Source organism: Primulina huaijiensis, chromosome 17, assembly GCF_012295235.1.
Source record: "Primulina huaijiensis isolate GDHJ02 chromosome 17, ASM1229523v2, whole genome shotgun sequence".
NCBI classification, from domain to species: domain Eukaryota; kingdom Viridiplantae; phylum Streptophyta; class Magnoliopsida; order Lamiales; family Gesneriaceae; genus Primulina; species Primulina huaijiensis.
Window position 1 is genome coordinate 5,983,358 of NC_133322.1, and position 15,781 is coordinate 5,999,138.

The window sequence follows — 15,781 nt, forward strand, 5'->3', positions numbered from 1 at the left end:
ATTTTCTCTAAATATATTGTTGGAGTATATTTAAAAAAAACTTTTGCTAAAGAAAGTAATATTTTGTTGGATATTTCTTTTATAAAAAAAAGTTTTTTCAAGATTATAATTCTTAAAATTTATTATATGATATTTTTCTACTAGTATATATACAATATCATGTCAAAATGTATTAGGTTATTTATTGATCAATCTTTCAAGACTCTGTGTTCTTAACTCATCATTCTTAAAAATAAAATTTTCAAACTGACCATAAGCTGACTAAGTTTTTGAGTACTATAAATCGAAATTTTGCATATTTGGTGCCAAAAACTGATACATGAGGTTATTTGAGTTAATCAGTTCGATCATAACATATGAATAGTGTCATAACACTCTGTCCGATGATTATAATAGAAATCATATCATTTTTTCATGTGATTAAATGTATTGAACAACGTGGAAAAATACACGTGATCCATTTACAATCATACAATCATTGCATTAATTGTTTGAATATGAATAAATCTATCTACAAGACTAGTTGCAATAATATATGGTTTTGTGTTTATCAAATAGTCGATTTATCCATATTCAAACAGTATATGTATACAAAACTAGTTATAATAATACATGGCATATTTCAGCTATTATGTACTCTACTTGTAAAAAAATTAAAATTAAAAATCAAAATAGATTTATATAACTTTAAAAACTTAAAATTTGTATAAAAAAAATTCAAAATCACAAAATTTTGAGAAGTGTGAAAAAATATGTCAAATATAAAAAATTAAACATCATAAAAAAATAAAAAGAATTATACGGTATGCTGGGGTAGAAAAATAAAATCATGATGTTACACCATGACACCAAGTTCTATTTTCACTAGAGTAATTTGTTTTTGGCTTATGCTTTGATTAGTCGTGCATGGTAAACAGTAAGCTAATGTTTTGATAGCACCAATCTAGTTGTTCAATTCACACAAAAAATAAAGTAAGCTCCAATTAAAGTCTAGAAGATGCTCAAACGAATCAATCTGTTGTTTTGTATACACCCAATGAATCAAACGGACTCCAGCATAGTAAGAAATTACAAAACCTTAACAGTACAAAAACTGCTGAATTTGAAAATTCCAAATTCAGAAGAAAGAAGAAACATTCTCTATGTGACATCAATCACCGGTATCATACACGTATAAATATTTAATCGTCGACTTTAAAATGTATACAAACAGAACCACCATTTAAGCTATGTGTAGAAGAATCTCATGTAATTTAAAAAATTCCATACTCTAGCAATTCAAGGACGATTCTTCCGAAAAGCTTGTACAAAGCTATCATAATCAGGGAGCTTTGGATGAACATGGCTAGCTTTCTGAGTACCATCACCTTTATTTGAATTAGAATCGTCCAAAGTTGCTGTCTTGGGATTTTCATTGCTAACTGAAGTCTCTGCCTTCGTCTGAGGACTTGATGGTTGTTCTGATGCATATGACTTGTGAGAGGTTCTAGGCTCAGGTTTTGTCAAGGTAGTTGCTTTCGAAGAGTTAGGTTGCTCTGATGTCCCCGAAACACTTGAATGAGGCTTAGAAGCCACTTTGTGCTGCTTAGGAGGTGAGAACACACTTGATTTAGCTGGCTTAGTAGCTAATTTCGTAGAGGTGGGAAGTTCGGAATTTTCCCACTTCACAGAGCTCTTCCTTTCAGATTCCAATTCTCGTGATGTCCCAGAAGTGTTGGTTCTTGTAGACTTTTTTTCATCCTCTTCATCAGAATAAAGAACTTCAGACTTCTTACGTTGTGTTTTGACAGGTTTTCTGTCATTGCTAGCATCATCGTCAAGCGCTTCAGACTTAAGTCTCATTTTGGACTCATGCAATGTACCATCTTTTGCTGAGCTGGGCTGCTCAGGAGGTGCCCAGAAATTTGATTTAGCTGGCTTATAAGGCACATTTGGTGAGGTTGGTCGCTCAAAATTTTCCAAGTTTATAGAGTTCTTCATCTGAGACTCAGATTCTTGTTGGTTTTCAGAAGTGTCAGACACTCTGGATTTTCTGTGCCCAGTAGCATCATGATCAGGAGTTTCAGATTCATTCTACCGAGTATTGGGAAAAGATTTTGGTTTAGCACTAGATGAAGGGGCTTTTGTTCGTCGAGAAATCCCACTTCGCAGATGATTTTTTCTAGTAACGGACTCCTCTGGAGCATCGTCATCTAAATCATTGTTAGAAGAACCATAATTTGAGACAGAAGCTCCTAAACTCGATTTTTTATCAACTTCTTCTGCAGCATTAGGAGTAACTCGTCCTTTCCTGTGACCAGAACTATTTTGTACATATTCTTCCTCCTCGGAACTACTATCTGAATCAGAGGAGAGAACGGGTATTTTTGTCCCCTTTTTATGACCAAACATTTTGTTTATCCGGGGACTCTCAACAGCACGAGGAGAAATGGATCTTACATTTGCGGTGGCAGCATCCTCTGTCTCTTTCTTCAACAATGATTGCCCACCCAACCGATTCTTCAAATAAGAGGGCTGGTTATAGCCTTTATGACGAAAACCACCAGTGAGTTTTCCAAAATTTAGCCCCTCTCCACTATCTGAATTAGATTCATCTCCATATTCAATGGATTCAATCCGAGACTCAGCAGATCTCGAGGCAGGCTTGCCAGAAGAGGATTTCCGAAAAGTTGACTTTCCTGAAGGATTACTTTTTCCTTTGCTACTTTTCTCCAGAATTTCCTCAGACATCAATTCATCATCAGACAACAGGGACGACTGTCTTTTGCCAAATCCTGAATATTCCTTTTTCTTACCAGCAGAGGATTTCCTAAAGCTTAACTTTGCTGGAGAAACACTTTTTCCTTGGTTTCTATCCTCGAAAATTTCCTTGGACATCGATTCATCATCAGATAAAAGTGATGACTGTTTTCTGCCAAATCCTGAATACCGCTTTTCCCTAGATGGTGACCCAAGTGATTCTCTGCCTTTATCTTTAATTTCTGATCTAACAGACCGACCGCTACTATTTTGTGTACTCGAAATATCTCTCGAGTCTTGCTTCACTGTATGTCCCAACGTATTGATGCCATCATCACTTTCAGAACTCGGTCCATCAGAATAGTCAAACTTCACAGCCGTATTACTATCCATTTCTAAACCATCTTTAGTTACTAAATTTTCAGAAAGATCAGGCGATGAGTTCTTTCCAATCGAAAACCGTGACTGAGTGTTGGGCTGCAAGATTTTGGTTGAGCCAGATATAGGGGTCCACGAATCAGAATTTACTGAGGAGTTCTCAGATAATTTCGATGGCAAGTGAAATACAGACTCTCGCTCATCATATGTAGCACCAAAATCATACCCATCATCACTCTCTGAATCAGACTTGTCAAAAACTACGGCAGCAGTCTTGTGGGTGCTTATCTCGGAGGCTTCTCCAGGAATGCTTCCCTTGCTACCCACAAAAGGATCCTCATCAACCACATGCCCAAAATTTTGGTCCTTGGAGTTCACAAAAATTTTATCAACATCGGAAATGATAGAATGGGCACGAGAAGAGTTGACACTAGGCAATTTCACAATCTGATCTTCCATAAAATGCTTGGATTTCTCTGTCCAATCATTAGTGGACTCAGAATCATACTTGATAGACTGTTTCTTCATACCAATATCCACAAAAGAATCCTCACCAGCAACATGATCAAACTTTTGGTCATTGGAGTCCGCAAAAATATTCACATCATCAGAAATGTTAGAATCAGATCTAGAAAAGTTGATGCTGGATTGTTTACCAATCTTTTCTTCACTAAAATTCTCAGATTTGTCTGACCAATCATTAGTGTTCTCAGCTTCATATGTGAAAGACTCTTTCTTCATGCTCATTTCACCTCTAGATACCTTTAAAGAGTTCTTTCGAGAACGTGCACCTGCAGCTAGGACATCATGATCTTTTGTATCATTATCGTTTGAAGCTTTAGATTTTGAAGTAGTTGATTCGACATATTCCTTTGTATTCCCACGACTGTCCCCCTTGAAACTACCAGAAGTCTTCTCATTATTACTATTAATTTGCTCCCTCCGTGGCTCACCCTCTTCCAAAAAGGATTTGCTTGCAGAATCTTCAGGGAATGGTTTACTTGCCAATTTTGATGTTTCATAGTTTTCACGGCCTTCATTTCTTGAAACGTGGGCCTCTGAAGACGAATTTTGCCTCATAATTCTATCACGGTTAGAAAGTTCTGCAGCAGCTCTAGCTGCCATACTAGCTCGTTCGGCAGATTCAGCAGCTGCCTCTGCTGCAGCACTAGCATCTTTGAATTCCATATTCCAACTTTTTCTATCCAAGGAGGACTCATAGATTTCATCTTGTAACAATCGCGTCTTCTTGTCTCCTAAAATTGCAAAACAAATAGTTAAGCAAAATAACAAGCCATATTACAGTAAGTAGTCCGTTCACTTCATTTAAGTAGATTGTACCGGGGGGCTTTGTTTCAGGTTGGGACGCTAGGCTGATCCCATAATTTTGGGCAGAAGAGATGTTTTCTGTCCCCACTAAAGTTTTGGGACCCTGCTGGGAGACATTAAATGTTGTACTATGTATCTTGTTGTCGCTAGAGGGAGGGGGAGCTTGGATATCTGGATCTCCAGCGCAAGGTGCTTCAGCATACAGGGTACTCGCCTTCCCAAATGTACTTGGTCCACTCTGATTAATTGAACAAATTGACACAGAAATCAGAAAATGCTATAAAATATTGTCCACCTCTAGGATATAATAATGTAAATAAAATCATATGCGGAATGCCTCAAAGCAACTGAATCTACCAGCAAGTCATTTGGTGGTACTGGATCTTTCTCATCAAATGATTTAGGATCCCAATTGACATTATGCTCCTCTGCAATAGCACTTAAAATTTTCATTTTGGTCTGTCCATCTGGTGCCACTGCCGATAACTTCTCAACTAACTGCAATAAAAAATCAAAATCAAATAATATTTGAAAATTTTACGGTGCCGACTAGAACCCAATCATTATGTCCTCATGTGTGAACTTCAAGAACTAAATACCAGAGCATACCATGCGGCCAACACCACATTCTGGACGTAGTTCTATAGCTGCAGTTGTGAAATCTTTCCCGTATTTTGCTGTAAAATGCTTCCTGATGTCTAGAAGTTCAGGTACATCTCCACATCTCGGTGATGCAAAAACTAAACTTGCAATTGCTTCTTTCAGGTCAATCGGGATATTTCTACATAAAAAAATAAGAGAACAGATAAAATATAAAGCCTTAGAATAAGTACATGCTAACTGAAATAGCACAAATAACTTATCATAACCGAGAGAGAGATTTCACACCACTACGCATGCATAAAGAATGCCTTAGCACAGCCCTTACTGCCTAGTTATAAAATGCCTCCATCTACAAACCCAAAAAACTCCGGTACTTGACAAGTGTGTAGAACCGTAACTTCAGAAGGAAAGACGGGCAGGGGTTTGCAAACTTTTCAGAGAAGCGAGAAACATAGAGGGAGTGGTAAAAATTTTGCTTACAAGACAATCGAATGACTGTCCTTCGCATAGCATAAAAAAACGTGGTAAAAAAAATATATAGATATCGCAATATGTTCACTGAACCATAACACGAAGGAAGCATGAATAAATCAGAAAAATGGACAAAACATATTCTTCAATGCACCATATTGTGGGAAAGAGTAGAAGGGTCAAATCCTTCAATTTCGTGACGTGCTCAACAAAAAGTGAAACCAATTTGGTTAATCAATTAAATAATAGCATTTATAACATACATACGATCCTAATTAAAAAGAGCACATAAGTAGAAGCCTGTGCTCTGATAAAAAGCTTATAGAATACACAATAATTAGACCTATAGACCTAACCAACAAATGGATAAGGGAATGTTTATATTACTTCACATTCAGATAAGCAAGAAGCGACAACACTAAAATATGAACATCAAGTCAACACAAAATCATTCGTAAAAATTTGGAAACTCGGAAAAGAGTCATTTCCAAATCGCTGTCGGTGATAGATAAGATGCGTAGGTCAGTTAAATTTTATTAAGCAGATTAATGCATGTATAGTACGGCCACAATGATTCCTGGTCTTTTCAAATTTTAGCCCCAAACAAGGTCTCGTTTGACGGTGCCAATGTAATGATTAAATGAAGAACAATGTTTTTTGTAACAGAAGCTAATGGGTTCGGTTCACATAAATGTTTCTTTTCCAAATTTGTTAAATAGGAAAACACCTAGCAGTCTACTTAAAAAATAGCCAAACACCTTTGTCTCCTAGATACTTCTTTACCGTAAAGTAATTGTCGTGATGCACAAGGTCATTGGTATAGAGTAAGTTCTTCAAGAGATAATTTAGTTAATTTTGAAACAACTAAATTATGAACTATCAGTAACATGGTTATTCATGGAGCATTCTGTCAGACAAGATATACATACTTTTGCGATTCAATTATGGACAAACGTGAAACAATAAGTTCACAGTAAATCTCGAGGAGATCGTATGCAGCCATCATCTTCTCTTCCCTGATGACATGCTCGACCTGACATTTAATAAGATAGATGTGAGTATAATACCTTATTTAGGGTGAATACTCCAATATTAGATGATGATCAAAGCAGTAAAGAAAATCAATGTTTTCAAATTGGTGTTAAAAACAAAAAATTTCCTCTAAGAGATGTAGACAGATATCATAAATTAGACAGCCTACCTAGCATGCTTATAATTTATTTTAATTTTCAGTGAAAATGCTAATTAAAGTTCAAGACTTCTTGGATTTCAAAATTTTCCACTATACGTAATGACATCAAATCGTATCATACAGATCTCGTGATGGAATAGCAGATGTTCTGGGTAATCTATTGTTTATTTTTCATTTCTTAAATGACAAATTTTCTTTCAAGATTACCCTTAAAATAAACATGGATTATAACCAAAGCACAACCAGCACCAATTTTACGCTAAAAAATATGATGTCCAATTTTTTCCCTATTTCAACTCTTGATGTAATTAATTAGGAATCAATCTCAAAGATCAACCTCGAAACAAAAAGGGAGTAAAATTTTTCTATGATAATCAACACTCTTTCTCATAAATATAGATGTCAGAATATTTTACAATCTAAAATATTGGAAAAGAATTTTGGAGCATTTGAACAATAGCTTTCAACAATAACATGTGATATGTCCCCTTAATAATTTCTAAGATCTAGGCACATTTCTACGTTCACATTTCCTGCAGCAATGTTTATACCTAAATCCAACTATTGCAACTAAAACCAAGCAACAAAGACTTCACATTAACTGTATTTAGACTGGTTTACCAAAGTTTGAGAGAATACTTTAGTTCAAGGGCTTCATATATTGCAACATGTATTTTGCATTGCAAATCAAGACACAGAACCAATTTATAATCAGCAAATTGACATTTAACAGTCACAAGAAACAAAGAAAATGGAAACAGAACACATGGAATTTCATAAAATATGGATCTTGATTAAAACAAAAACAAAAAGGAGCCATAGATCGGTACTCGAATTCGGGCTGTCCGATCCTGACCAGACTCAAGCAACGGTGCTATTTCCCTTTTCATCTGTTTCACTTGAACTTCTTTCCTGTTCCTCAAAAGCTTCAGCCTTGATCCCGCTAGCCTCAGCGATGTCTTGCTGCATCAAATCAAGTCTCGTACTCAAATTCAACAAACCCAAAAACACCCAATAATGTCTATCAATAACCGAGATAAATAAAATTTACTAATTCAATAATCAATCAACTCAAAAGTACATGTAACAGCACGCCAATCAAACAATTCAAAACATAATAGAATATAAAATTGAAAAACAAAATTTGCACACGATATGGTTGAACACGAATATAAAATCACAGAGTGATTACCATTTGGCCGGGTTGAAGCTCCTGGAAAGCATATCCTTCGAATTCTGCAGAAACTTTGATTTCTTCATCTTATGAATAGAATCACCACTAAATTACACTAGTTGGGATTGCCGAAATCCAAAACACGAGCAATTAAGTAATTCCTGTAATAAATTGAACTTTATTCGGGTAAAAGAGAATATGAGATAGATCGGAAATTCAATTTAGGCTGATATTCAATTTCATCTTGTCTTCGATCATAAACAATGGAAAATTATAGGTTTAAATTGGGGAAAATGACAGTTGACTCTTAAAATGAATCGTCAACGAACACGCCTCTGAAAAATCAATTTATTTTATGCTTAGTTGCTTGGTTTACAGGCTGGCGGGACAAGCGGGCCCACCATTTGACGGCCATTAAATGATCAACTCAGTCCGATCTAATTTGGGCTACACTTCATATGGAAATGTGGTACTAAAAAAGTACTCAGGGGCTGAACACAAAAAAAATCGACGGCTGGGGACTGAAGGCCAATTTCCCTTATTTAAAAACATTACTTTAAGAAATTAATAATGTATAAATTAATTTGTTAAATAAAATATTAAAAATACTAAAGAAGAACTACAAATTAATTATCAGTAAAATTCATTCAAATAAGTCAAATAAAACCTAAAAAATATCTAATAAAAAAAACTTAAAAATACATTTTTATATAAAAAATTTTTTAAAATAAAATCATATTCTGGCATGCTGACCCAGCCTGCTCTAACCTGCAACCCGCGCGAGCTCAAATTGTTTGACTCGCATCCAAAAATATGTTGAGATTTCTCCAACCCATTGAAAATAATTTTTATTTGAAAATCGCATATATCTTAAATATTTTATTAATATAATATCATCCAGAAAATAAACTGGACGGGTCTTATCCAAGTTAAACTCGTTGGACCTACCAAAAAGTATATATTTTTTAGGTTTTAATCAATATATAATAAAAAATTTAAAAATTATTAAATCATTAAAATTAATTATAAATTTATGTTAGTAATAATTGAGCAAAAAAAAAAAATATCACAAGTGAAAATATATCAATTTATATATATAATGGGGAAAAGAGTGTAGGTCGGGTTTCACTAAATCCCAAGATCCACCTCGGACTCGTTTATAGACCCGTTTAACCGGGTCTCAAGAATAGTTGCGCTCAATCGAAGACAAAGGGGGTTGTGCTCATGGACTGTTAGGGAGAATGGATTTGCTAGATTTTGGTTTCAGATGAATGTTCGGTGAGAGCTTCCTCTCCACATTTTTCTATCATTATTTTTATTTTATTTTCAATTAAGCCAAAAGTTATATAATATATGAATGATCTAAAAATAGATTTATATTGATTTTTAAAAGATTTATTCATAAATTTAAAATTTGTTATTTAAAAAATGTATCATATTTAGTCCTATTATGAAAGTGAATGGAAGAAGTCAACAGAATATTTATATATGTCATTTGGATTAATAAATTACCATTCAATAATTGGCACGGGTCTACTTTATATATATATATTTAAAATTTAAACATGGAAATTATTAATTATGTCAATAAATGGTCATACATGTTGTATCAGGAAGGTAGTTGGCCCTGTCCCATTGATTGACCATTAACTTTGAGAGTGGTCTCACGTGAGACCGTCTCACGAATCTTAATATGTGAGACGGGTTAATCCTACCCATATTCACAATATACAGTAATACTCTTAGCATAAAAAGTAATACTTTTTCATGGATAACCCAAATAAGAGATCTGTCTCACAAATACGACCCGTGAGACCGTCTCACACAAGTTTTTGTCTAACTTTGACGTCAACTTATAATATAGTATTTGCTAAAAATTAAAATTATAATATAGTGTAGAATGACGCGTGAAACTTGGTAAAAGTTGAAAGAAACAATTAATGAGAAATACGCAAGGAAAGTTATAATATCGTGAAGGCAAAAACTTCTCTGACACAATTTCACGAGTCGTATTTTGTGATACAGATCTCTTATTTGGGTCATCCATTAAAAAATATTATTTTTTATGCTAAGAATATTACTTTTTATTGTGAATATCGGTAGACTTGATCCATCTCACAGATAATGATCCGTGATACCGTCTCACAAAAGACCTACTCATATGTGAATGCATCCCTGTTCGTTACCCTTGTGGTTTATTTTTCTACCCAATCCATGTTTTTTTACTGATTTAATTTGAGTTTTTTATTTGATCAGCTTGAAATTTAAATATAATTTTTCAAAAAGTATTCACAAATTTACAATTATTTTAAGACAATACTAAACCAAAGCATCATGATCATGGTTATTATGGATTACTCTAATTAGACCAAATATGTAAGTAAGTCAACTTCTTAAAAATTTTACAAAGTCAAGCTAACATTGAGTTTAGACTTAAAGGATACGGCCACAACTTCTTATATATGATATTTTTCTTTCTGCCACCACAAAATAAAATTGTTCAAAAAAATTAATTTTAAGCCACAGGAGGCCGGCGTATGATTCATAATGTCCTAAACACCTTGGATTAAAAAAAAAAAAAAAACTATTGAGATATCAAGGATCTCTTGATTTAGTAACAACTAACAAGGGTAAGAGCCAAAGACCTCTTAGGTAATGGGTTCAAATCCCAGATGTGTGAGTTTAGTTAGGAAAGGAGCTCTTAGGCGTTGTGGGTAGGGATGATTTAGGGAAGTGGTCGTTTTCGATTTGGCTAGATGTCTCCCGGGTATATTTATGGCACGCATTGCTGAATCTTTTCCGATGCGCGAGGGCCTCTCTGTGGCTCATCGGCTGTCCTTGATCCTGTGCATTGTCGAGACTCACCTCTTTCTCAGGATGCGACTCTTACTGATAATATCAAGAACTTTCCAACCAGGTGGATGGAGCAACCATACAGCATTGTTCTCTTCAGGCCAATCAAGTTGCACGTTTGTTAACCAAGCAGGCATTGAACTTTTGGATAGATTTTCATCATTGGGATTACGACCCTTTGTTTATTCAATCTGCTGTAANATAATCATCCGAAGCTATATTAAGCTTCTCTACTCACTACACTCGTATCTCTCTTAAATTAGTTCATGAATTCAAAGTCGTGCCGAAATTACGATATGAAATTGTGAACAATTTGAAAAGTAAAATTCTTGAGATGGGCTCACAAGCCTAAGCTGAGCTGTTAAGTATCAGTCAACTTTTGAGCTCAAGTGCTCAACTCGAACATTGCCCTCGTCAAACAAAAGAACAAGGCAGAGAGGATATTTTTTTAAAAAAAATCACAAATAGAAGAGAAGTGATTTAATTTAAATAATAATAATAAGAATTGATAACTTGTCACATTATCATCACTTCAAGCGTAAACTGGAGCCAAAAATACAGATATGAATCATGTCTCCGAAGGCAGTCCACTAGCTAAATTACAATTTCTAAAGGGACATACCTTCAATAAAATTCATGTTGTATCTACATTAAGCTAGCCTATCAAAGTTCTATCTTTGAGTTGCCAAACTGGCTGAATAAAATTGCCATATCCATACCCTGTACCATTGTAGGCACTGCTGTATCATAAGGACAGGTCTTTGAGAAACCAGCATTTCCATTTTTATGTACTTTTTTTATGCACCTTTTAAACTTCTCGTGGCATTTGATATTGGTCAAACCTGAAAACATCAAGAATATGCCGGTCGATATATTAAAATCAGAAAATTTCGTATACAAAAATCTACCTAATAATAATCTTTCAAACATGAGTTCAGTCGAAATGGTTTGAGGAAGGAAGAGATTAGATGTTATTCCACATTGATGAAAAAGAACGATAATACAAGTAAAAGCTTCGTTTATGAGTTGAAGGTGTGTTACAACAAGAAAACAAATTTAATTTATCTAAGAGGAAGTAATTATCAAGTTTGAACCCAGGAGTTCGATGGTCACCAAAAGTAACCTCTGTATCCACAATGCAAATTCAGTAAAATTTAGTAAAAAGGGCCCAGTTCAACTAGCCTCAAATAGTGCAACCTACCGACCAGAGCCATTCGATCCTTTGTATCCAGAATATGCATTTGTGATAAATATAAAGACCATTTGACAAAAAGCAAGCAGAAGGTTACATTGTGGGAGCGGCAAATCCAGAAATTTGAGGGGACGAAACCATTAAAAGCCAATCAAAATATATGAAGCAAAATGGCATATTCATCTTCTCCGCAGTGTGTGAAATAAATATTTCCGTATGGATATTTTCAATGCAGGGGGGTGGCTGCCCCTGTTCAGTACCTCTATCTCGGCCATTCATTGGGAGTCAAATCAGTAACTATTGGACCAGATCCAAACACATCGTGGACTTCCAGCAAGAAAGATAAGCAAAAAAACACAAAACACTAAAAATTTTAATAAACATTATAAGCTTCTAACTGTTCCTTAAAAAGTCTATCCTTGTTCAAGTTGACCAGGTTGTACATTGTTCAATTTCTTAATAATGACATATCAAGACAAGGTTAAACAATCAGCAATACAGTCTTTCTTACATAGATTAGAGGTATGCAATCAGGTAATTCAATCTCAGCAATCAGCATTCAAGTGCATGCAAACTTCTCATACGGGTGTAAATCAATATTTGGTTAACAAGCCTCACAACAGTTGGACGGCTGTTGATAACATCTAAGTCATACACCAAGGGTGCTCCAAAATGTATCTTTTCTGCACCTCAATTTCCAAGAGAAAAACAATGACATCATAGTGAAGTACATTTACACTCCATTTTTTGGTGATTTCCTCGAATGAATTTCTCAATAGCAGTAAAAGTTAGATGTATCCTAAAACAACACTGCATATGTTAAGAGAATATTCCTGACCTCTATCGTTGAAAATTCATAAAGTTACAAGACAAAAAAAATCATAAAATTGGCAAAGAAAATTCCATTTACAAACAATTCTCTCTTGGTTATTAAGTAATGGCCGGTATGTAATTTAAAAGACGTGAAAGTCATTGAGCATATTAGAGTTTGTTGCTTAAGGTGTACATTTTTTACTTTTTTATATCATCGAAATTTCATCAAGGTCGAAAGTAGAAATAATGTAGTAACATATAAGATCTAGGTGTTAAGAAGGAATCAAGTATAGAATGTAGACAAGAAAATTCAGACGAATTTCTGAGGTCAAGAAAATGCAAAATTGTCTGTCGTCATGAACTGACTGATAAAGGAGTGGAAATTAGTTCAAATTACTTGGGCTTGATCTATGAAAAGTTTAACATGCATGCACCAGGTAAAATGATTGAACCATCAGAGTATGAGAGTTAACTTAAAAGACAGATATCACATCAACCAAAAGAACCTGAAATCAGCAATTAAAAGTGTGGAATATATATGTAGTAGAGATAACCGTGATGAAGCAGAAAGATACAGAGGAATGACCAATTAACCTTACAAGTCGAGCAATGGCTTTAATATGAGTTATCTGAGCTTTAGTTTATTCAATGACGGAAACTGAATTGGCGATTAAAAAACAAAAAGACAAGCACGCGGATTGGGATTTGAAAGAAAAACAAATTGAACATTTCGTATGACTTGGCTCCATTAAAATGAGAGATTTACTACAGTACACCACAGGACTAACATAGCTCCCATGAATCAACCATTTCAAATGCTAAATAATATTTGTGAATTGTGCCATTCAGATTTTTATTTGAGAAATACTATTTCTGGCTTCAACTTTTCCAAGCAATATTTTGTTGACAGCAGAGCATCATACAGTGGAAAATGAACTATACAAATCCTCAGCCCAGTTATCCGTTGAGAAGTCGTCCATTCACATTGATCCACTAAGGTGAATCAGAAAAATGCCAATGGTTGTATTGTTGGCAATGCCATCAATCATAAATGCATATGGGAGGCAGATATTTCTCTATTATGCCAAAGAACACATCATTCGCAATTGAAGAAGCACAAGCATAACAATGGCAGTCAAAAGTTGGAGGTCCGAGGCATGGGACTACTTATTGCACAAAATTCAACCAAACAAGTTTCTTTTATCTTATCAGAAATAAGAAAAAAAATTATAATCAGCTGGACGACAAAAGAACTTGTGAATACAATTCACCAATAAACACGTCTCACTTCAATTTCGATGCTCTCATCCATAAACAAGCAAAAGGGAAAAATAGCAAATAAACGGCTCACAAAAAATTTGCAACAGAAAATTACAAAAGAAGTTAAATCATACACACGCTTTTGGCGAGATCCAAATTAAAATTTTCAATTAGGTTTTGATTATCTTTCGAGTCATTGTACTCCATGCAAATGACACAGAATGCAGGCATAATTGAAAGTCGTTTGAAAAGTCAAATCCAAGGACAAACCACGCCAATCAGACAGAGAATGCAGGCATCATTACAAGTCAAATACCTTTTCTCTCCACACATTCATCATGAATTTTGCAACAAGCATCCAGGTCATCGCAAGGTTTCTCTCCCGGACATCCAGTCCAACCTACACCACAGTACTTCCCGTACCTTATCCCAATCGCTGCGTACACATTTCAGATTAATCAAACAAAAACAGATGAAATTAAGCACCACAACAAACAGTGACCAATCAATATCATTCGCAAACTCGCAAAGCATTCTTTCGAAGAGACGTACTATTGCAGTTCTCCGCCACACAGGTTTTGCTGCACACAACCTGTTCATGGACAACGGCTGAATGAAAAACCACACAGAAACTCATTTTTCGCAAAAAAGGCTAATAAATCAATAAGAAAAACACCTGACGTTCATCGACGGCTTCTACGAAAACAATTATGACTAGAATGAATGCGGCGACGGCGGGGCAAGTCCGGTGCCGAACAACGGCGTATCGCTCTGGCATTGCCGATTTCCTTTTCAACTGCTATTCTTCTCTCTTATATATCATGGACGCTTGCCCTGCGTAGCTTCTCCTGCGTTTTCTTGCTCTAGTTATTTCTAAATTACTAAAATGCCCTCTCAATTATTCGGAATTTTTGCGTCGCCTCTGCTCTCTGATTGGCTAAGGCCTCCTTTTATTACGTGGCTTGGAAAAAATTAAAAAAATTCATTTTCCTTTTTTTTAAAAAAATTCACTATATTTTATGTTTTACAAAAACAAATATAATTTTGCCTAAATAAATTATATTTTCAAAGAACAAAAATAGTCAAGGTTTTACACTTCATAATATAGCAAAATAAACATTATTATAAATTACTGTTATGAAATACAATAATTTTATACATCACTCAATAAGTAACAGTGTAATTAAATTTCAATTAGGTTTTGAGATATATCTTCACAAGTGAGATAATATTCTATTCACGTGAATTTATAGATAAATTGAATAAGTTCTGCAATTTACTTTGAATATTCCGATAAATTGACATCCGATTATTAAAATAATCAATCATTTTCACTTGTTATCATAGTGAAATAATTGAACGAGGAAATTAAGTTCTACACGCATTTTGATTAAAGTGTTTTGTGAAGAAATATATATATAAAATTTTGATATGTTCATCTCTTCAAATGTACCAAAATAAAAGCCCCATATTTGAACCCAAAGTCTGTTGGGACCAAAATATGCCATCATAATCTTTTTCAGGATGACAAAACTATCATAGAACTCAACTAGAAGAAATGAAATACGACAAATATTTACCTTTTTTCATCTTTTTTTTTTTTTAAAAAAAACATTACTCGTATGAAAGGACAATTCAAGTTTACTTCTGTCACCAAACAAATCAAAATATTTTTTCAGCAAAACGGAATTCACATGAAGAGATGGCATTTGCATTTGCATATCTTATTTTGGTGCAAACCATATATAGACTCTTTTCAACAAAGGAAGCTAGCTGC

The 15,781-nt window shown here is 34.6% G+C and overlaps 3 protein-coding genes across 3 annotated transcripts; all 3 read right to left on the minus strand.

Moving 5' to 3' along the window:
* Nucleotides 1-955: 955 nt before the first annotated feature.
* Nucleotides 956-2,073, minus strand: LOC140962356 (uncharacterized). Its single transcript, XM_073421221.1, has one exon. The coding sequence runs from the start codon at nucleotides 1,978-1,980 to the stop codon at nucleotides 1,279-1,281; it is 702 nt and encodes a 233-aa protein (XP_073277322.1). The 5' UTR covers nucleotides 1,981-2,073; the 3' UTR covers nucleotides 956-1,278.
* Nucleotides 956-8,183, minus strand: LOC140962355 (uncharacterized). Its single transcript, XM_073421220.1, has 7 exons — nucleotides 7,905-8,183; nucleotides 7,543-7,675; nucleotides 6,450-6,553; nucleotides 5,056-5,227; nucleotides 4,804-4,944; nucleotides 4,459-4,684; nucleotides 956-4,373 (listed from the first exon to the last, which is right to left on the minus strand). Exons 1-7 carry the CDS (start codon nucleotides 7,970-7,972, stop codon nucleotides 2,074-2,076), a joined length of 3,144 nt encoding a protein of 1,047 aa, XP_073277321.1. The 5' UTR covers nucleotides 7,973-8,183; the 3' UTR covers nucleotides 956-2,073.
* Nucleotides 8,184-11,206: 3,023 nt separating this feature from the next.
* LOC140962479 (probable phospholipase A2 homolog 1) lies at nucleotides 11,207-14,894 on the minus strand. Its single transcript, XM_073421408.1, has 4 exons — nucleotides 14,681-14,894; nucleotides 14,557-14,596; nucleotides 14,321-14,440; nucleotides 11,207-11,581 (listed from the first exon to the last, which is right to left on the minus strand). Exons 1-4 carry the CDS (start codon nucleotides 14,780-14,782, stop codon nucleotides 11,403-11,405), a joined length of 441 nt encoding a protein of 146 aa, XP_073277509.1. The 5' UTR covers nucleotides 14,783-14,894; the 3' UTR covers nucleotides 11,207-11,402.
* Nucleotides 14,895-15,781: the final 887 nt, after the last annotated feature.